Source organism: Lissotriton helveticus, chromosome 1_1 (assembly GCF_964261635.1).
Source record: "Lissotriton helveticus chromosome 1_1, aLisHel1.1, whole genome shotgun sequence".
In the NCBI taxonomy this organism is placed as follows: Eukaryota; Metazoa; Chordata; class Amphibia; order Caudata; family Salamandridae; genus Lissotriton; species Lissotriton helveticus.
Genome location: NC_136057.1, coordinates 845,021,293 through 845,044,218, shown reverse-complemented (window position 1 = coordinate 845,044,218; position 22,926 = coordinate 845,021,293). Strand labels below are relative to the sequence as shown.

General features: G+C 42.5%; 1 protein-coding gene across 1 annotated transcript in view; it reads right to left on the bottom strand.

The window, feature by feature from the left end:
- Positions 1-22,926, bottom strand: part of HCFC2 (host cell factor C2) — a 168,422-nt gene that overhangs the window by 67,377 nt on the left and 78,119 nt on the right. The window contains exons 6-8 of the mRNA XM_078674976.1: positions 22,798-22,904; positions 20,828-21,013; positions 16,378-16,644 (exon numbers count right to left, since the gene is read on the bottom strand). Of these exons, the coding sequence (XP_078531102.1) occupies positions 16,378-16,644; positions 20,828-21,013; positions 22,798-22,904 (560 nt within the window). The remainder of the gene's footprint in view (positions 1-16,377; positions 16,645-20,827; positions 21,014-22,797; positions 22,905-22,926) is intronic.

Here is a 22,926-nt window from a genome sequence, read left to right as displayed (position 1 = left end):
GACGGGGACAGAGCTGACTCACTTCCTGGCAGGGGGCACTTCCGGCACAGAGGGAGCAGAGCGGTCTAGTCGACCGATGCTCATCTACATACTTAAGGCAATGTCAGGTCGGACGCGTGCCGCTGGCGCGCCAAAGGCAACCCGTCTGCGACCATCCGCGCCTGGACCAGGCCCAGGGCCACTACCCCTACACATTTTGAGAAAGGTCCAATAAGGATCGGCTACTCCAGATATGAGCTACTTGCTCTCAGACCTAAATTAACCTGCCCCAAACTACCATGGCAGATAGCAGCTAAATCCTGCCCACATGTCACCTATCCTTGAATCCCACCCAGAGTGAGAGGCCGAATACCTGATGTACCCAGAGTAATAGGCCAATCACTAAGTCCATCAGGGCGGGGTTAATCAACACGCGGTCACTAGTCAAGCATAATTCTGAAACAGCAGCACTCAGAGACCCAAAATCTCGACATTCTTCTCATTACTGAGACATGGGCGGACGAAGCCTTGGATATTGATCTAGAACTAGCAATTCCTGAAGGATACTCAATTATCAGGGCAGACAGGAAGGGGAAACGCAGGAGGGAATGGCCATCATCCATCGAAATGACTTAAGGACCAAGGGTTTAAATGAGGGCGGTAATCCAGATTGTGAGATGCTGCACTTTCAAATAATAAGGTAAAGGTTGCCTTCAAGGGATTTTGTTTAGGTAAAACTAATTCACAAATTTTAGTAAGAAATAAATCATAGGCCTAGATTATTTTGGCCGCAGCTAGACAATAGCATAACACTTCACAAATTTACAATAATTATTGTTTGATTTAAACAAAAAAGCACATAAACCGGTGTATATAAAATATATATTCACTTTATATATTTTGGAGAGGGTACTAGAAATGGGTCTTTTCTGGTGCCTTCACAAACTCGAGCGGCAGCAATTTATGCCGCTCGAGTTTGTGAAGCTCCGGACTTGACTTAAGGCTTTCAATTGAATTGAGTCGATCGATCCCAGAGCCCGTTAAAAAGAAAAATCGATAACAAGGCAACAGAAAAGACCCACGTCTATTCGCGGAGTGACTAAGAACTCCAGTGTATTCGCTGAAGCAAACCTGTATGATACATTCGAATACATTTGCTAGCACCTTATATCAGGGGTCAACTTCTGTATATTTGTATTGTCCTGAAGATGGTCTCTGAATTGAAAAGATAGAGACCGAAACGTCGACCCACGCTTTTTCCTCTATCGATCTTTATATTCATTTTAAAGAGGAAAAGTGTTACAATATGTTACAGTGAAGGTGTTTTTGATTATATATGGTTTTCCCTTCTTGTTACATTGTATATATACATTTCGAGTACCCTCTCCAAAATATATAAAGTGAATATATATTTTATATACACCGGTTTATGTGCTTTTTTGTTTAAATCAAACAATAATTATTGTAAATTTGTGAAGTGTTATGCTATTGTCTAGCTGCGGCCAAAATAATCTAGGCCTATGATTTATTTCTTACTAAAATTTGTGAATTAGTTTTACCTAAACAAAATCCCTTGAAGGCAACCTTTACCTTATCATTTATATAGCCCAAGCCCTCAAGGGAATATTGGGTCTCCCACTTTGTGTACAGCACTTTGAAATAAACATTTCCAACAATGATACCTTTAAAGGCCTCCTGATTTACAGACCGCCTTGGGCAAAAACACCTCTTATACAACTGTTGAACCCATTTCTGCAATCTAGTGTGAAAAACTCGGACTTCACGGTTCTGGGAGACTTCAATTTGCATCTGGAAAAGAGCTCTGACACCAGTTTAACAACCCTGTCAGATGCACTATCTAATCTAGCCATGGAACAGATCGTAATGAAGAATGCAGGTCACACCCTCGATGGGATATTCACATCCAACAAGAACATCAGAATATTAGAAATTTTACCTGTGCCATGGTCAGACCATAAGGCAATAATATGTGCTATAAAAGAAGGAAAAACTATAGCAGCAGCTGCACCACCTCACAAGCACATTTCTTCTCTTAATTGGTCAAAAAGTAACTCCCCTATTTTAAAGGATCATCTAACAAAATCAATCCCGGAACTTGACAAAGACTGTAACGTAGCCACAAACCAAATTTCAAGTTGGATCAATTCCGCCATAAAAGCAGCAGTTCCTCAAAAAAAGAACACTTCAAGGAAGAAAACTCCTTCCCAACCATGTTTCACATATGTGCTAAAGTTGCAAAAGCAACTCTGCAGGAACTTAGAAAAACAAAATGGAGGTCGAACTGTGAGCAAGGGCCAAGAGAGGACTACAAAACATCGCTGGCCATCTACAAGAAACTAATATTAGCAGAAAAAAGTAAATACTTCACACAAAAAATAGAGGATGCAAAAAACTCGAGCAAAGAGCTCTTCTCCACAGTTAAAAAATTAACAAAAATTGACAGTTCCACTTTAACAGAAATAAGCTCAGAGTTTTGCAACAACCTGGGCCAGTTTTTTGGTAGACAAAGTCTCCAGGGTATATGAGTCCTTCAAAAGGACAGTAAACCCTACTCACACGCTGCCCAACACTGAACCGAATGACGACATTTCACCAGCTATAAGAGATCACTCATTCCAATTTCAGTCACCTTCAACCGAACAGATTCTCCAGGTGGTTAGGTTAACGAAATCTGGGGGCACATCTGATCCTTGTCCACCTAAGGTGATGCACCTTTTGCTCGAACTATTGAGTGAACAATTAGGGCTGCTCTTCACTGAAATAATTAAAACCGGCCACTTCCCATAGGCATGGAAAACAGCGTCAGTATTGCCGCTATTAAAGAAACCTACCCTAGACGCACAAGAACCGGGTAATTATAGACCCATCGCAAGAATACTGTTTGCCGCCAAAGTTCTGGAGAAATTACTGAATAGGCAGTTGTCCCAATTCCTCAGGGAGGCAAATGTCCTAGACCACTCACAATTTGGCTTCCGAGAAGGGCATGGAACAGAAACAGCCCTGCTGATGGCTACGGAGGAACTTAGGAGTGTACTGGATGCCAGAGGAAAGGCTGCCTTGATCTTATTGGATCTCTTGGCGGGTTTTAACACGGTAAACCACGACACTCTCCTCAGCCCTCTTCCTGAAGCAGGAGTGCACGAGTCGGTTCGAACTCTGCTGGCCTCCTACCTGTCCAACAGGACGTTCACGGTTGAGTTGGGAGAGGCGAAATCTAAATCTTTCAGCTCCCCATTTGGTGTACCCCAGGGGTCATCACTAAGTCCCACTCTATTTAACCTGTACATGGCACCCCTAGCGGCAATAATAAGGGACTGCGGCTTCCTTCCAGTCTCATATGCTGACGACACCCAAATCGTGGTATCAATTGCAAACAATGTCAAAGAGACAGCAGATAGATTTAAGTAATGCATGGAACAAATCAACCAATGGATGCAGGGCAATTGCCTAAAATTTAATGGGGATAAAAGCGAAGTCTTGCTATTGGGGACAGACATGCAAATCTGGTCCCAGGACTGGTGGCCTGATAGCCTGGGCGAGCGCCCTTCCCAAGTTAATAAGGTAAGAAACCTTGGAATACTCCTGGACTCTAAACGGACATATGAGACACAGACTAACAAATTAGCCTCATCCATCTGGTACATTCTGAAAGTAATCAGGAAACTTCTGACGTTCATCCCCCAGGATTCGAGCAAAACAGTGGTAACTACGCTGACCTTGTCGAGGCTGGATTACGGAAACGCTCTTTATGCTGGAATCCAGTTCAAGCATCTGGCAACATTACAACGTCTATAGAATGCAGCAGCTAGACTGGTGTTGGACATTCCCAGGTATGAGCCAATAGCGCATAGACTGAGATCTCTCCATTGGCTCCCAATAGGAAAAAGAGTAAATTTCAAACCCCTGTGCCTGACCTACAAAGCCCTCCACGGGGTGGGTTCCCAGTTGTTGAGAACTCACCTGAAATGGTATGAGCCATCTAGGACCTTGAGATCCAGTCAGCAAAAACTGATTCAGGTGCCAAGATTTAAACAGGTCCAGTGGGGGGGGAGGAGCTTTCTGCTGCATGCAGCTAAGACATGGAATATGCTCCCAACGGCAATCAAAAACAGCCACTCGCTGCTCTCATTTAGAAAAGAGATAAAAACCTGGCTGTTCACCGCAGGCTGGTAAATACATAACTTGTAAGCTATCTGGTCTCCTGCGTCTACCCAGCGCCAAAATGCCCATGGGTAACCGCGCGCTTTACAAAACTACAAATCAAATCAATCAAATCAAAGAGGAGCCCTAGGGGATGCCATGTTACACTGCTATAGGTGCTGAACAGAATGGCTCTAAATATAACGACTGCTGTCTATCCAATAACAAGCATTGGCATAGCCAATAGGTCTCGCCTTTGGCACCTTATGAGCATTTAGACTATAATACAGCAATAAATTTCCACTCATAATATCACAGTGCAGAAGAATCCACGCGATAAATGGTGCCAAAGATAATCGTTCATGCAGGTGTGACAAAGTGAAAATCTTTTTACAGTTTTCTGAATAGCTCAGCAAACAATTTAACACTGAGCACATAAAAATGAGTGCATCTAGAAAATATTCTACAAGCGCTTATTAAATGCCAATTCAGTGGGTGCCATTTGGAGCAGTCTAGGAATTGTTTTTATATTTCAGCGCATGGCATTGACACGTCAGTCGTAAGGAATGTATGCACAGCAAAACCTTAATGCCTGCTCTGGCTGAGCTGCGATGCTCTCGTTTCCAGATCGGAATGGAAAACCAGTTTCGTGGCTTTGCCTCTGAAACAGCTTCAAGAGGATTCCCGCCTTGACTGGAAGCTAGCACACTCTTACAAAATAATGGGCAGGAGGAGGCTGTGACTGAATTCAACTGTATCTGGACTACGTGGGAGGCCAAGAGCCATACGAAGACTTCTGATGTGTCAAACTGAGAATTCGCAAAATAAGTCCAAATTCACAGAGCTAGCATCTGTGCTAGATATCAAGGCGCTGCAGTGGGTGTTCGGAATTCACACCTGTACACAAGGCACAGAGGCAGCGCCAGAGTATAAAGGCACCAAGATAGCCCCACATTTGTTTATGGAACTGAAAACCAGAGCGGTCGTGAAAGTGAAAGCGACCGCGCTGGGTTAATTAGTAACTTGATCCAGGAATGCAGCTGGCACACTGCGCGCCGCTGCCACCTCCGCTCGCTCTCGAGACCCATAGGCCATGGGAGAGAACGTTTACAGAAAAGGCGTGACATACCCTGCCTTTGTATGTAAGGTGGGACTACATAGCCCCAAAGCCAATCGCACAGCAATATGCCGCTTTTTAGCGTGCATATTGATTCGATTATTCAGTCCATTATTTACCATATTCCAACTTTTAACCATACTTTTGACTTATTTTTCCAACTTTTTACACTCATTTTAATCCAAAATCCACCACCGGGATATGATGCCAATTTTCAGGTTTCTGGTATTCAAACTGTGCCAGTCCTGGCCTCTTGAAAGAATACGAATGATGCAGGAGTCCATCGCAAGCAGTCTTTATTACATGTTAAAAACCCAATGCATTTCGGGCAGCTTCGTGCCCTTCTTCGGGGGTCACTACAATTAATCACAACACACAATTAATTATTAGCACTTTACATCGTCAGTAAATGTCTGATGCAGCAATCATTTCATTACTTAATCACTTTGATATTGAAAACATTATCTTGTGGTATATTGTATCATCATCATTTCTCCCCAAGTCTTTTTAATCCTCCATGCGCCAACCCTTCTAACTCAGGATGTTAACCACTGTCTTCCCCTCTTCCCTGTTGCGTTCTAAACCAACCTAATACATCCCGCTGTTTCACCTTCCCTTCTACATATTCACACTGACATCCTCGAAATTACCTCCAGTTAATTCAAATCTGATAGATGTTTTAAAACAGGTTTCGGAGCTTCGGTAGCCATATGATATTACATAACTTTAACATTACCGTGATTACACCTTTCGCTCAAAGTGCCGCTATGCTTCCCCCGCACTAACTTTTCTCTATACAACCCCATCCTCTCAGTCCTGCGCATACCTGCTTTGCTACTCTGTAAACAATCAGCCGTTCACGCCATATTTCTCGAACGGTGAAAACCTCCCAATTGCCGCACTCTCTTTCAAATACTCTACACCCCTGTCTTCTCCCTTCCGATAGGCTAAGGAACCCAAGGCTTCCCGCCCCATTGACCCATCTGCGTACTACATTTACCAAGATGCATGTCAACAATTCAAAATGCCGTTTTTACATTCCTCTATTCTTTAGGAAAAAACCTGCCACACCCTTAAATAATGTCCACTATTAAAACAGTCCATCTACTCATCAGTGCGAATTTTCTTGCAACTTGCGGTGAACTCCGGTCTTTACGCCGACTCTGTGGATTCTCAAAAGTTTTTCTCTTCCTTTATCCTTATGCAAAATTATTCCACGGGTGCATTCCCTGGGTAGGGCCCTAGTTATGAACATGTTTCTCAGTGGAGGGAAGCACACCTTCTTAAACCTCATTTAAGTAATCTCCATTGTTATCTGTCCTTTGTTCCAATTGCGTGCAGAACGGTTTATTAGGCATGCCCAACTGCCATAAGTCAAAAATCATATGTAAGGTGGGACTACATAGCCCCAAAGCCAATCGCACAGCATTATGTCGCTTTTTAGCGTGCACATTGATTCGATTCTTCAGTCCATTATTTACCATATTCCAACTTTTAACCATACTTTTGACTTATTTTTCCAACTTTTTACACTCATTTTAATCCAAAATCCACCACCGGGATATGATGCCAATTTTCAGGTTTCTGGTATTCAAACTGTGCCAGTCCTGGCCTCTTGAAAGAATACGAATGATGCAGGAGTCCATCGCAAGCAGTCTTTATTACATGTTAAAAACCCAATGCATTTCGGGCAGCTTCGTGCCCTTCTTCGGGGGTCATTACAATTAATCACAACACACATTAATTGTAGTGACCCCCGAAGAAGGGCACGAAGCTGCCCGAAATGCATTGGGTTTTAAACATGTAATAAAGAATAGTGGACATTATTTAAGGGTGTGGCAGGTTTTTTCCTAACGAATAGAGGAATGTAAAAACGGCATTTTGAATTGTTGACATGCATCTTGGGAAATGTAGTACGCAGATGGGTCACTGGGGCGGGAAGCCTTGGGTTCTTTAGCCTATCGGAAGGGAGAAGACAGGGGTGTAGAGTATTTAAAAGAGAGTGCGGCAATTGGGAGGTTTTCACCGTTTGAGAAATATGGCGTGAACGGCTGATTGTTTACAGACTAGAAAAGCAGGTATGCGCAGGACTGGGAGGATGGGGTTGTATAGAGAAAAGTTAGCGCGGGGAAGCATAGCGGCACTTTGAGCGAAAGGTGTAATCACAGTAATGTTAAAGTTATGTAATATCTTATGGGTACCGAAGCTCCGAAACCTGTTTTAAAACATCTATCAGCTTTGAATTAACTGGAGGTAATTTCGAGGATGTCAGCGTGAATATGTAGAAGGGAAGGTGAAACAGCGGGATGTATTAGGTTGATTTAGAACGGAACAGGGAAGAGGGGAAGACAGTGGTTTACATCCTGAGTTAGAAGGGTTGGCGCATGGAGGATTAAAAAGACTTGGGGAGAAATGATGATGATATAATATACCACGAGATAATGTTTTTAATATCAAAGTGATTAAGTAATGAAATGATTGCTGCATCAGACATTTACTGACGATGTAAAGTGCTAATAATTAATTATGTGTGTTGTGATTAATTGTAGTGACCCCCGAAGAAGGGCACGAAGCTGCCCGAAATGCATTGGGTTTTTAACATGTAATAAAGACTGCTTGCGATGGACTCCTGCATCATTCGTATTCTTTCAAGAGGCCAGGACTGGCACAGTTTGAATACCAGAAACCTGAAAATTGGCATCATATCCCGGTGGTGGATTTTGGATTAAAATGAGTGTAAAAAGTTGGAAAAATAAGTCAAAAGTATGGTTAAAAGTTGAAATATGGTAAATAATGGACTGAAGAATCGAATCAATGTGCACGCTAAAAAGCGGCATAATGCTGTGCGATTGGCTTTGGGGCTATGTAGTCCCACCTTACATATGATTTTTGACTTATGGCAGTTGGGCATGCCTAATAAACCGTTCTGCACGCAATTGGAACAAAGGACAGATAACAATGGAGAGTACTTAAATGGGGTTTAAGAAGGTGTGCTTCCCTCCACTGAGAAACATACCCTGCCTTTGGCCATTTGTGTGCTTTCATTTTTGAAAGCCACACGCAACGGCCAATAAAATGTGTGGGTGTGAACAAAATCACATGGAGAAGTCTGTAGGAAGTTGGGAGTGCTTACAAGAAGCCTCCCCATAGAGCAGCGCACGCGCACTGGGCTAGGCTCGACCTACAAGTGACTGAAGCCACTGATGAAGTGCAGTGCCACCGATACACAGGTAAGCTAGTCTGGTGAGAAACAGTGGCTATAGCGCCAACAGATTTAACGGCAAAAGGGCAACCACCTGGCCCTGATCCAGGCGGAATTTAACCTCTTGGGAAATTTCCAAAAAGTCTGTTTCCCTACTATGATTTTAACGGAAACCCGACTGTGATGGATGAAGTAAATTACGGATCAGCCATATGTTTTCTCAGTACTGAAATGAACCCCCTCTGTTTCTAACCTCTAGGAACCAATCCTCAGGCAAGCGAGGAATTAAAAACATGATTACGCCACAGGTTGATCAATTCAATAGCATGCAAAAACACAATTAAGGGCGGGTGAGCAGGGATCAAAAGGATAGCACGACTTACGCTGGGAAAAGGATAGCGTGACTTACGCTGGGGAATCGCCATGCCTGATTAATCAAGTGAAATTGGATCAAATCTAAGTAACGTGCTAGTAGAGTTGAATCTGTCTTGACCGTAACATACTATATTGTTATGTGTCCCAGAATGGCGTACTTGTGTAGATATTTAGTGTGAGAATACCATGGAGAACATCGAAGCAAAAGTGGCACGCAGCTCTACCTTATGTCATGACAAAAAAAAAATCAAACTTGAAGCCTGGATGGCTAAAAACTACATCTTGACGTTTGTGGAAAGTGAATTTATTCTAATCAACTGTGAAAACAAATTCACTCAAGTGGAAGAATGTCTCATGGCCCCGCCCTTCAAGTCATGGATTGCTCCAACCCTCTCACTTTTCACGTTTACCCCATCACTAAGAGGACTCTTGCTTGTCAGTAGCTTCTATTCCTTCAAACAACGAAGGTGTGCTTCCAAAATTGGACCTCAGAAAGGCATTCTGTTGCATTCCCACCTCAGCTTACATTTGTGTTGTGTTGGAGTCAAGGAGCACAGCCAGGTCATGTTTGTGCAGCACATTCAGGGGCTCAGAGTGGGCATTCTATGTGGTGGATACTTATGTGTCTCACGTTTCCTAGTAGAAGGGTGAGGTAGCAATGCTCCTGTTCGTCAGAATTTAGTCTTCAGGGTGGCTGGCCAAACTACTTCTGTACTGGGCTGTGGCCCCTCTATGATACAAGATTGGCAGTTTGGGCCTTGGTCTCATCAGGAACGGTCCTGCTTGGGATAGTGGTAGTGTGATTTCCATTTCGAAGCTTGTTTCGTAGCACAGTTCGTCTGTGACCAAGGGTGGGCATTTAGCATGACCAAGCTCCCCATTCTCATTCTCAAATGGCATCCAGTGTAAGATAAGCCAATCAAATATTGCCACTGCATATTTTATGCCGGATCATTTCGAGCTTCTATGGTATAAAGGTATACCAGGCACAAAACTAGATCATTAGTGCAAAGCAACAGAGTTAAGTTTTGTTTGCCACGATCCCGTCCCCTTCAGCCTGTACTTTCGTTACCTTTTCCAACCTTTTTCTTGTTTTAGTTGGATCTTGTATCTACAGCCATGTCAGTTATTTTTCAAGCCTATTTTGTACTGATTCTTTCTTCTAAGCTCCATTTATCTTCTCATTGAATTATTTGTCCTTGCTCCATAGGTTTTATTTAATCTTTGGTTCTTTCCTCCAGTTCTAGGGCCCTTCCCCTTAGACATCTGTCCCTTTCAGGTGTTTAGGTCATTTCAAGGTCATAGTGGTTACCAGCAAGTGTCACACTTTCCTATGGCAAGTCAGATGAAAGCAACTTAACACAAGCCTGAGCCCAGTGATTAACGCAACTATGATCTGGTGGTGGACCAGCTGGGAGACAACACCCTGCTTACCAACTGTCCAGACATTCACATGACACACCTGAAAAGCATCCTCCACATAGTTGCGCGACTCATCAAAGGGATTTGAAAGAACAACTGGATAACAATAATTCAGGAACTCCACTGGCTCACACTATCAGCCTACATTACATACAATCTCTCTTGTGTCACATATTAGGTAGTTGCTTCCAGTAGCAAAATGCCCCATCTTAACAAGGTAATACACACTTATTGCATGTATTGTGTCCCCCTGAGGGACCCACCACCAAACTCATGCAGACTGCCATTGCAGGCTGCATGAAATAGTGTAAACACATGTGAAAACACGACATGGCACGCACCCTGTGTGCAATGCTCACAAACAATGCATGCAATGCATGTAGGTCACCCCTACAGCAGGCCTTATAGGCATAAGGCAGGGTGCACTATATTACATGTGGGGACATATCTACATGAGGAGATATGATGAACAGATATGCCCAGTGCAGTCTAGTTCAATTACTAGATAGTACAAGTGAGCAGAGGAGCCTTCTTAAGTATATGTACTGGAGACTGTTCATTACGAGTTCCCCAGCTACATGATTGCTTTACTGAAACCTATGGTCTTTGGTATCAAACACTTTGTCTTAATAAATCTGTACTGATGTCAGTAGTAGATTTATTAAGATATTCACCCAGAGGGCACCTTAGAGGTCTCCTCTGTAAAACTACTAGCCCTCTTAGTGTGCAGGCTCACTAGTATCTTCCAGCCTGCCACAACAGACATGTTTCTGACCTGCTGGAGGCGAGAGCCTGCGCTCTCAGAGATCAGAAACAATGCCTGGCAGGAGTTGTTTATACCTCCTCCAGCATGATGGCTAGGGAATCTGCATACCAAGGTCAGAGGCTTCAGAGCCTCTCCCGCCTTGGATATGCGACCTGGCTTCCCTCAGACCTGGGAGCTGCCACGCCCTGCCCTGAGGCACATCCAGCACCAGGACAGGTGGGAAATTAGATATGCAAGTAGGCGTGTTGCACCACCAGGCTAGTTACACCCCTTGGGTGGGCTGCGTGATGTGCTCCACAAAGGAATTATTCCACCATCATGATTTTGGTGGATTTCTGAACTCTGGGAAAGGGTTAGGCCCACACAAAGAAGATATCATATAGGGGTGTAGTGACACCAAGGGTAAGTAGCCCATTGGCTAATACCCTACGCTTTCCTTAACGCCCCTAAATTCAGTATTTAGGCAGCCCCCTGCCACCAGGAACTGAGATTCGCCTGACTAAAGAAGAAGAAGGGCCACAAAGAGCCGAAGAAGCAAGAACTGTGGAACAGCTGTGGGCTTTTGGCGCCAAACCCTGCCATACCTGCTCTTGTGCCGACAATCGCGACAACCCGACTCTTTCTGCAGCTGTGCATCCTCCAAAAGCCTAATAGGGCTTCCAGCACTTTGACAACCAGCCAGCATCTCCCTTGAAGTGGAGGAGCCACTTCCCTGCAACCTGCAGGCACTGAGCACAAAGTCCCATTCACTGTTCTGCTGACCATCGGGTACACCGACGCAGCAGCCACGCAGGAGGAGGTCACTGTGCTCCAGATAGTCTGATCCGTCTCCCACAAAGACGCCAGAACCCCCAATGGCTTCCCTGCACCAATACCCAGGATACCGGACATTCTTTCTTCAGGAAATAACTTTAGACACTTCAAATTAACTATATATCCTCACGAATGCCAGATGAAGAAAGTTCCATTTAAGGGTTAGGCATGGGGTTAGCCTAAAATTATTGTCAGGGATTCAAATTAATTTTATTTTTTATTTAAACGTAATTATTTAATTACATTATTTGCTTACAGAGCAAACTTAAAGTTAATATCTACACGGATAATTGGTTTGATTTCAGTGTTCATAACTTGGATTTAGTTCATCACAATTTAATTTACTTTAATACAGACAGAGTAATATTTGGGTTTAGGTTCCAATGGATATTTTGCATTAGGTCAGAAATGGTGTTATATTTAGTAAATATTTAAAAGGTTAGGGTTAATGTCAAGTACAGGTTTAAGTGCCGAGGCTAACATAAACAGTGTTTTGATGTTACAGACTGGGGGACAATGTCTTTATCTATATAGTATTTCTTTAGCACAAACCTACCTAAAAGACAGCGGAGCACTGTGCATGGTCAAAGATCAGCATTCAACAAGTAAGAGCAGAGGAAGCTGGGCTATGAACAGTTAATGCATTGTGATGTAGTGTTCTTGAAAGAGACGAGTCTTCAAATGTTTTCTTAATTGGAGGAGCCTTGTGGCGGGCCTGAAAGATACTGGGATGTTGTTATTCCAGATCCTGGATGCATATTTAGAAAAGATCTGCTGCCTTACTTTACATTTTTTACACTTCTTAGTCTGCGGTCTGATTGTGTCCTGGCCATGGTGGGGGGGGGGGGGGGGGGGATTGGGGCAAAATCCACTGGTGACGGTGAGCTTGTCTGCAAGTTAAGCTGGGGTGCTGGTCAAGACAGCTTTGCAAATTATGCCACTAATTTTAAAAATGGTGCGGGTCGGCCAGAGAAACCGATGAAGTTCAATAAGAATGGGGCAGGACCTGCAAACACAACAATGATGGACAGAATGTGGATCAATGTCACACATTCACCCCAGTCCAAAGATCTGGGCCCAAATCCATCGTTTTTCCACTCCACACCACCCTGGGTTAGACAATGGCGATATGCAAATCAGCGCTGACCCTGTGCCCCATGGGAACAGTCCAGTCCGAACTACAAAAGCCATGTCCTTCCCAGAACGGAAACAAGCATCCGAGGACCGGCCCGGTTTCGAGGTAACACCTCTCATCAGCCCGGCTAGCTTGATTCCAGTGGTGTGGAGTGCCTGGGACTCACGTCTGAGCATCCCCAGTACACTTAGAGCGGTACCTGCAAACACAACAATGATGGACAGAATGTGGATCAATGTCACACATTCACCCCAGTCCAAAGATCTGGGCCCAAATCCATCGTTTTTCCACTCCACACCACCCTGGGTTAGACAATGGCGATATGCAAATCAGCGCTGACCCTGTGCCCCATGGGAACAGTCCAGTCCGAACTACAAAAGCCATGTCCTTCCCAGAACGGAAACAAGCATCCGAGGACCGGCCCGGTTTCGAGGTAACACCTCTCATCTAGCTTGATTCCAATGGGGAGCATTGAGATCATATTTCTGCAGGCCTTGAATAAGATGCATGCAGGATGCTCCTAAGAAGTGCCAGTGTAGAGGCTGAGAGGCTAGGAGTAGGGCAGTAAAACCATTCAAATGAGGCATGAGGGCTTGAACAGCAGTTCTGAAGTCGCTTCCAGGAAAAAATTGTTTGACCACTGGGATATAACTTAAGATTGAAGTGATGGAACTGGCATAACGGTCATTTGAATGTTTTAGATACATGGTTGACTTAGTGGTGGGTAGAAACTGTGATATATATTAAACATACCTCCATGTCAGGCTGTTCTAGCTAAAACTGCTATGTTGGAATGTACAATTAGCAAAAGCCACAGGCAAATGCACTACCTGCTTCAGTAAGACATTCACTGCAATAAATGGAAGGGAGAAGTCTGCTGTATTTTTAGAAGGAATATGCCCAATTGGATCCCAGAAGGACCCAGCATAGAAGACAATAGGGCTATTGGAGATAGCAGCCTGTTGGCCCAAAGTACTTTAGAGCCCAAACTTTTCTACGCAACTGTTTTTGCTGTTTTTTTCTGGTAGACTTATTGAAAGGATACTCAAACCACACTTTTCTTGTAAACCTGCTTCAATCAGGAGGATCTTGATCCCTGAATAGAGAGGGTGTCAAGAGGCGCCATGTGTTATGCCTCTTGATTTTGATGACACAATATTGTGAAGGATTATGTCAGGAAAATCGGCACAACCAGCTCTAAGATTACTGGCACATAAGAAATATACCTAGCATTTCTAAATTTGGTTTGAAGAGAATAAAATACTCAACAACTTCTTAGGTCTATGGTCCCTATACATGCAACTTTAAAGAGAAGTATCATTACTGCCGAGTGTGCAGAAGGAAGGACTATGATGTTTGGAAGATTCTCAAGAATGTTTTCTACTGGATGATGGTCTACATAAGTAATCTTTGGTTGCAGATCAGGATACATTACCAAGCACCTTCTCATGTCTACATTTGGCCAGACATACAAGACTGCCTCAATGTCAAACACCTCAGGGTCAAATGTCTCAACATCCAAGCCATATCCATTGGCATGAAAGGCTGACTTACTGTTGCCATCTCTGAAAGCACTTGAAAGATTCTAACCGACCCATGCCAAAAAGGAGGCTATGAAGTATTCCTCATTTTCTTACCAAGGGGTCAGAGTGCTAAATCACTGTCAAGGACCTAGATCTTGCAAAGTTAGCAAAAGATGACAGACATGGCAAAAAAACATCCTCTTGGGTTTCAGCCTGGCGCTACCTTCCATGCCTCTCGCAAAACATTTTCAATATATCTTTGCCTGCACTATGTTTAAAATTAACTACACTGTGAAAGTCTAACACATGGGAAACATAAATGAGTAATGTCTTCTTTGCCTACTTTCCTCTCGCATCTGCTGCAACTGTGAAACAAATCAAGCACACTGGAGAACAACACCACAGTTAGAAGGAAAAAAGTTACACCATGAAATACTTGGGGACTGACCACCAAGTGCTGGGCAAACCCAAATTGAGGTGCAAACACAAGTTTTCCCTTGATGTGGGATTATGCTTGTGGTAATAACTTGCCCACATATTTTAGCTTGCATGATTGATAAAAACCATTGCATAATGTGTGGTCAAACACAACAAATTCTGAATGGGGTAAACGAGAACTATTAGTATGATTCCCCTATAATGGTGCAGTAAGTGAACAGTGTGTAACTAACACACTCAGCGGTGTCCGAACTTAAAGGGTGCATTCTGGAATTGGGGAGTGGCTGAAGAGAAAAACAAAACTGAGATCAGTGGCCGTTAAGGGGATTGTAATGCAGAGCACTTGGCTTTAAAGTGACAGGACAAAATCATCTATGCAGCCTCTGCTTTTGCTTCTTGTTTAACAAACATGCAAATGCTAGTTTTGTATCTTTTGTTTTAATACTTTTTATTGAATTAAAGCACATCTCATTATCATTGTTATTTATATTTGTACCTCGTGAGACCCTTTCTCATAAATAGACACATAAAATAAATTAGCAATACATACTTTTTATCACCAAGGAAATGGGAGAGGTTTGAATGACTGAGTGTGTATCCTGCTTGGTTGTATGAGGTATTTTAATTAAGGTTAAAAGATCATGTAAAAGAGCCAGAAAGGAATTGTAATGGCATCATCCAATATACGGATGTGGCAGAGTCATCAAAGGCCTTTGTCCTCCTCTATCCTTTTGCTATCATTCCAAATCCAAATAACTGACTAACCTATCCACCACTTAAAATGTACTTGCAAGTTTCACTACACTAATTCAACACTAATCATCTATGGGTCCCAGAGTAGCGTGCTACTCGCCGAAAAAGTGCTTCGACGCCTCGTCAGGGGTAGTAAGCGCTATATAAATGCAATTACAATACAATACAATACAATACAAGAATGAATGTAATGGAACATGAAATTAAGAGCAGTTATCTTGGAGTAAAAAGCCATGTGCAGGCGCTGAAATCCAATAACCGGTTTTAAGAAATTGAAGTAAAATTAACATTTCAAATAGGTTGTACCATGCATGCTGATATTATCTTAGTGGTCATAATATGATGGGGATATAATGATGGTAAATATTTTGCCTACCAGTTACCCAGGACTTGACCTTCATGAAATTTTATGAGATTGACCCACACAGAGCATGTGCTTAGGAAGGGATCATTCCTTAATTTCAAATATTTCTATTAAATTAGCAAACATGAACAAAACACACTTAACAGCCCAATAAAGACAGATGCAAAGCTTCAGATTTGAGAATGTAATACATTCAGGAAAAACTAGATAACATTGCCAACAGGAAAATGTCTTTACAATAATAAACACAATGTAAATGTTAAATGTCATTAAGTCATAACTGGTATCGAACAGGAATAGTATGTAACCATTATGAAAAGAAAACTTACTTTCCGATGCACCTTGCATGTAGCTTGAGGCACTATTCAGTTGGTGAAGCTGTGAGGCAGCGTGAAGGAGACCAGGAGCAATGCTGCCTTGGGAGGTTAATGCTGAGAGTTCAGAGTTCAAGATCCTAGGTATCCCGGTCCCAACAGAGCGCTCAGGATTCAACTGAAGAAGATACCCTTCAATCATATGAACTTCTTCCCACTTCACATGAAAAGAATTTGTGGTTGCTCTAATCAACTGGACCTGCGATGGAGCCGGAGGCTTCTCTGGCATAAAAAATAATGCAATATTTAAATAAAACTCATTTCCATTTTACATGTGCTTAACTTTGTTCCAAAAGAGTGGCATGAGTTACTTTCGTCAAAAGTGCACACAATCTACACAGAAATGTGTAACTAAACTATAGCAACTCTCTTCCACCCAGTGCCCCACCCAATTTCTACCACATGCCCGAGTCACCTCTCTGTTTCTCACACGCACTCTGTAGCTTTTGATCCCTCCTATATAAGTTGTAACCAATGTTCCCCCTAATTTGTTATCTCTCTGTGCAGCAATGTAGGGTCTCTGTGCAATGCACCAAGGCTAAAGTGCGCAAAAGGTATGTGGCAATTCGATATGCAAAATGATATGAGATAGTAAATGCTACAAATAGTGTTTCTGATTTGATTCCCATTGCCGTATCAGACTTTCATCTATCCTGTATGTGTTGCCAAAATAAATTGGTTCCAATGCTAAAGTCAAAATTCCTTCCTAGGTGATGCCAGAGCTTTTCACTCTTCCTTTCTTGATCACTTGGAATAAAAGAGTGTCTTGTTCCAGGGACACCAATGGAACACAACAGTATCCACCACAGATACTGCCCCATTGCCACGTGCGGCCACAAAGCCGACAGAAAAACACCCAGTTGTGATGATTTATTTATGCTATTAGTCTCTTTTTTTCTGCAAACTTTAAGAGTGCTTCAAAACAGGGTCTGATTTTTGTAGTGAATGCTATAAAAAATAACAATGATCGGCCCCCCTCAGCAAGGTGGGCAATTCACTGGTTTGGGCTGGCACCACTACTAGATGTAGTACAGTGGAGCAATTTTAGCTGTGGAAATGGGATACTCAACATCTAAATCCCAGCTTTACCATTACCTAAACATGCTAAGAATAAACATTATAATAGAAATTTGTGCATGGCCTCCAACATAGTTGCATTTACCGAAGAAGGGCAGCGTCTTCACCATGCCATTAGAACTACCCCACATAGTTTGGGGTCAGGTGGACAGGGTGAAAGCTGTGGAGTCAAGAGAAATGAATTATAATCCCAGCCTCCCTCCCCACATGGACAGATTATGTGTTCTTTGTCAATCACTTTTTGAACGTACTCCTTCTCTGCTCATGTTTTGACAACAACGGGCGAATTTATAGCCAGGCTGAAGGCTGCAATAAATATGAGATTAAAAAAAAAACTGGACTCGAACTCATTGGCTACAACCCTGTGAGAGACACGACTTAGTCTCATGGTATGTTTACCAAATATGCTTACTGGTGAAAGTTACAGCTGTTGGAGCTAGCACTACTACATTGCCGTTTCAGTTTGACTAGTTTGCCAAACCGTTTGAATTTGAGCAAATCATGTGCCTGGGTCTATTTATCAGCCAATATTTGAGAACTGACTGTGGAGTTGGCTGCATTAGCAAGCGTTGCATGTTGCTGTTACTTCCCAACTGGTTTCCCTACTTCTCTGCGCAGAAGCCTGCACCAAAAGACAGATTATCTTTCCACCCGCTTGAAATTAAAAGACAAGTCTCGATCATGGCATGTAGATCAGAAAGCAGCCTAGTCTACTGGACGAGGCTGGAAAGAGGAGAGGGCAACAGAGAGCACGAGGGAAGAGCAAGAACAGAGAGCACTGGAACAGCATAGATCACTGAGAAGAGGGATGGGCAGGGAGCACAGGAAGAGAGTAACAGAATAGAGCAAGCAGAGAAGGGTTCAGCAGACAGCATCAGAGAAGAGCAAACCGGCCAGGACTATTGGCTTTGCCAATGGTTATTGGCCGTTTAAGGTAAATTAATAGCAACAATTTTGTTGTAAATAATTGTTAATGAATAATGTTCAGTTTGGAAATTGTGAGACTGTTAATTTAATTTTACTGCGGCTGTGAAAGGGTTAGTGATCTTCCGTATCTCAATCACACCCGTTGTGTTCACTCTGTTAGACATTTAAGCCTATTTTATTGCCAAATGTGCATATCTAACACCTCATCTTTGTCCTATTCAGCATCCTCTTTTCACTATCTCCTGAATGCACTTTCTTGCATCTCCTTCAATTCACCCCCCAAACACACACCACATCCACTCATGTGTAAGCACCGTATTTTCTTTTCTTTCATCTTGTCAATATTTTGACAACTGTGAACCTCCTTTAGAAAAACATTAGCACAGAATCACAATTGTGACTAGAATACATTAGTATTGCTCTGTGCGCTCTGCAAAGAGGACAAGGATTGGATGACCATGTATTTTGAACACTTTTATGTCACACTGATAGGCCCTGTGGGAAACTCGCACTGCCTTCAGCCTCCGCCCTGGAGTGCTTAATGGTGGCCAGATTCATCAAGCCAAAATCGGCTCGCAAAGGGCCAGATTCTGAGAATCTGGCCCTTTGCGAGCGCTATTTTTGCATTTGGGAGTCATCATCCCAAATGCAAAAATCGCAATTTTAGAAATCGCTAAATTGCGAATAATTGCATTTAAGGAATCTCAATTTGAGATTCCTTAAATGCAATTCATGAACCATTTTAAAATTGTGAATTCGCAATCTGGGGCCGCTATTTACCGCGATGTCTAACTACGTGGTAAATAGCGAAAACTTAGAAAAATACACTTTAGTGCATTTTTCTAAGTTGTATGTTACACACACACACATGTCCTTTGGACATGTGTGTGCGCAACACCAGTGAAGATTACCATTTCAGGGGGTGCTACAGGGTGTCCTTTGGACACCCTGGCACCCTTGAAATCGCTTCCTTATTTGCGATTCGCTAATTGCTAATCGCAAATAAGGAATGACTCCCCATTCATTTACCGAATCGCAAATAAGGAAGCAGTAGAAATCGCAAAAAATATTGCGATTTCTACATGCATCCCGTTTTGCGAGTCTTTAATAGCGATTCCTTAAAAATCGCTATTAAGGACTCGCAAAACAGGACTTTGATGAATCTGCGGGATAGAAGCAACCAACTTAGTTCAAAATATGCACAATGTAAGAGTAATAGGCTACATAAAAAATACGGAAACACAACATCCTGAAAGGGTTAATTCTCCTAGGAAATGTGCACTTAAGTCAAACGTGTGAACCATAAACAAGAATGCACTGCATAACGACTGCAATTAATATGTCAGCACGAGTCAAATTGTGAATAGGGAGTGGATGTGGCAGCAATACTTTTTTAGGGCACTCTACTGAGCATACAGTATGGACAGCTTCAAGGCATACTGCGAAAGACTTCCTAGAACTAAATGTAGATTACATCCAAGCACAGTCTGCTCGACCACCTAGTCAGGTATGCGCTTGATTTAACCGAGTTTGAAAGGCAAGCTAATTAGTACGCATTACTTTTAAGCGATGCCTCGGGGGAGATTAAGTTCTGTGGTTAAAACAGCCATTCTTCGGCCCAGTCCAGTGAAATACCTCCTAAAGTGGAAAATCCAGTCCCAGTGGCTGCATGGGGAGGGAATGGGTCCCGTTTCAAAGGTGCTTCGCAGTAGGAGACTGAATGCCTTGAATGCCCTGTCAGACAGTTTTTTCAGCTCTATCTCTCTTCACACCTCATAAATAGCCTTCGTCCCATCACGGAATGCCCTTTGTAATGCGCGCATCGAATGAGCCTCTGCGCGGGGAGAAATCACAGTGTGCGCAGGCGCGCAGATTAGAGGGAACATTGGTTGTAACACACCTCTTTCACCTGCACATCACTGAATCCTGCCCAGTGATTGCTAAAACCTATGGAAGAGTCACAGTTTTTTCATGGCCAAAAGCAAAAACGTCCTGCAACCAAACCTTCCATGGAAAGGCTGTGATAATCAAAATTAATAAGGTTTTGTATATTATCTACAATTTAAGACATTTTCATCACTAGATGATGAGGACATCGGGAAATAAGAAAGAGTCCTCCGTGAAAAACTAGCGACATTTGAAAGTAACTTGAGGAAAGAGGCAAGTGTTGGTTAGACTTTCAATGCTGAAACAGGTTCAGTGCACCTTGGCAGAATAAAATTTAACTGGAATGTGGAAACAGAAAGAGAATGTGGTGGAGGTGCATTGGAGAACAGTTTACCCTTGTGCCCCATCCCAGTAGCAATGTATCTTATCTTATCATCTACTTGCAGTAGTGTTGAACTAAGCTGTACTGCAGAGTAATGGCTACAGAAAACGTTTCATAGAAAACTCAACCTACCAGTATCAAGGTACCAAAGATCTTTGCAGCACACTTGACCATTCATAGCTTTCTTGTAGCCATCTCTTCCGCTCCAAATATAAAGGCGTGTGCCAATGTTAACTGCACAGTGACCAGCTCTTGGCCTTGGGATATTCTTTTTGTCTTCCAGAGAGTCTGACATTAGCGTCTTCCATTCCAATGTCGCTAAAAGGTCAAATGGAAATGCTATTGAATAGAAGCTGAAAGCCAGTCATTTACTATTGCCTCCCTCACAAACAGCATTGATAACAAATGTGGTTCCTTGCAATAAGTACAAAATTAGATAATTAGAAATACTGATGGCATCATTTTGGAATATTGAAATTAACAAACAACAAAAACAAAAGTCAAATGATTGGTGAACTCAAAAGAATCCCTTGCTTCCATTTTAGTTAACATAAGTCAAGGTTTTATCCATTCAGTCAATAAATAATATCTAGTGTGGTGTATTTTAACAGAATAGGCTTCATGTGAAATTTATATTATACATTAAAAATTAACAGTGTGAAATGCATCCTTAGCAGTAAATATATCCGCTGCCTTGTCAGACTGGACTCCTCCATCAGACCACCCCACTCCTCAACTTGGAACCTCCCTTACCCCAATGCCTTCTTTATCTGGATTGCCAAATGCCTTTTTCCACACTCTCTTACTACACTCACCCCGGTGGATTTTTCTGTTAAGAGCTTTGTTAAGGTTGACAAAACTCTGCAAAACATGGACTATGAAACAACCTACAAGAGAAGGACTTGGGTACTATTTAACTTGGTGTGATGTTTTGTGAGAAGACTGCACTAGGAGAAGGTACAACAAGCAACACTGATTTGAATACAGATGAAAATATGCATGACCACATGATAGAAAAACCATTCTTCATCAAGGTAACCAACCCAGTGTGCCTCGATCATGACGTTGGCTTCCCCCAACCCCAATGCATCCAACAATGTTCGGAAGTTACTTCAGTTTCTGTTTAGGACAATATGTTGCAAGCAAAAGACAGGACAGCTAATTTTCAGCTGGGAATAGTCATGTCTGAGATTTGAGTCGCAGGATGTCGTGGGGGTAATAAGCCCAGGGGTATGGTGCCTGACAATAAGTTGAGAGTTTTGTACATGTCAGAAAACAGATTCACTAAAGGTTTGCTTATGGTGCAATTGCTGCAACTTTTTATATGGATGGCAGGTGGGGATACATTCTGGAGATGTGGTAGAGGAAGTAGTCAATTTGAGACAGAGGAAGTAGTTATTTTGAGACAGAGGAAGAATATAATATAAAATAGCCCTATTATAGGAGTAGACCAAGGCAATGGCCTAAATAAAGGACCTAAATAATACCATATAGGGACTAAGTCTTTCCTTTCCTTTTACAAAGTAAACATCTCATATGTTTTGAGCCAACCTAAGCATCCAATCTAATAATGGGCAATATTTGAGTAATTACATTTATCACAGATCATGCTGCTCTATGATTCGAAGTATGATTAAAAGGGAGATTTTCCAGCAGAAGAGAAGCACTGCTAGAGAACCTGTAATATTGGTCAAGTAGATGTTTGAAGTGCAATCACTTTTTAATGTGGTCATTTATGCTAACGAAATTAAAAAAAAAACAGGATGGCAAGTGAGGCTGTAATTCGATAAAAAGTAGGATACCCTAGACACAATATCTTATAACCTGAAAAAGAGCAAGGAAGCCTACTAAACAATGAATGCATACAGGAAGGTGAACCATCAGACAAATGGAATGTACTCATCACTGAGAGACCTAGTGTAGCACAGAGTGTTCAACTCTTTAAGTGTTACATGAGCCCAGCACAGGAGGGTCCGTCAGCACTCATCTACTGTGAAAATCTGTTTTCAGGACCTTTCTTAAATTCGAAGCATATGTGGCAACCAATTAGCACATGTTATATAAAAATAAATCACCCCTCAATGAAAACTAGAAACACTAACCAAGATTGAGCCAGGAAAATGAGCTTGTGCACTTCCACTCACTGTCGACAGCCAAAACTCCTACATCCTGTGCTGACAGCGGAATCCATCCACCAAACACGTACATTCTGAGGCAAAACAAAACAAGAA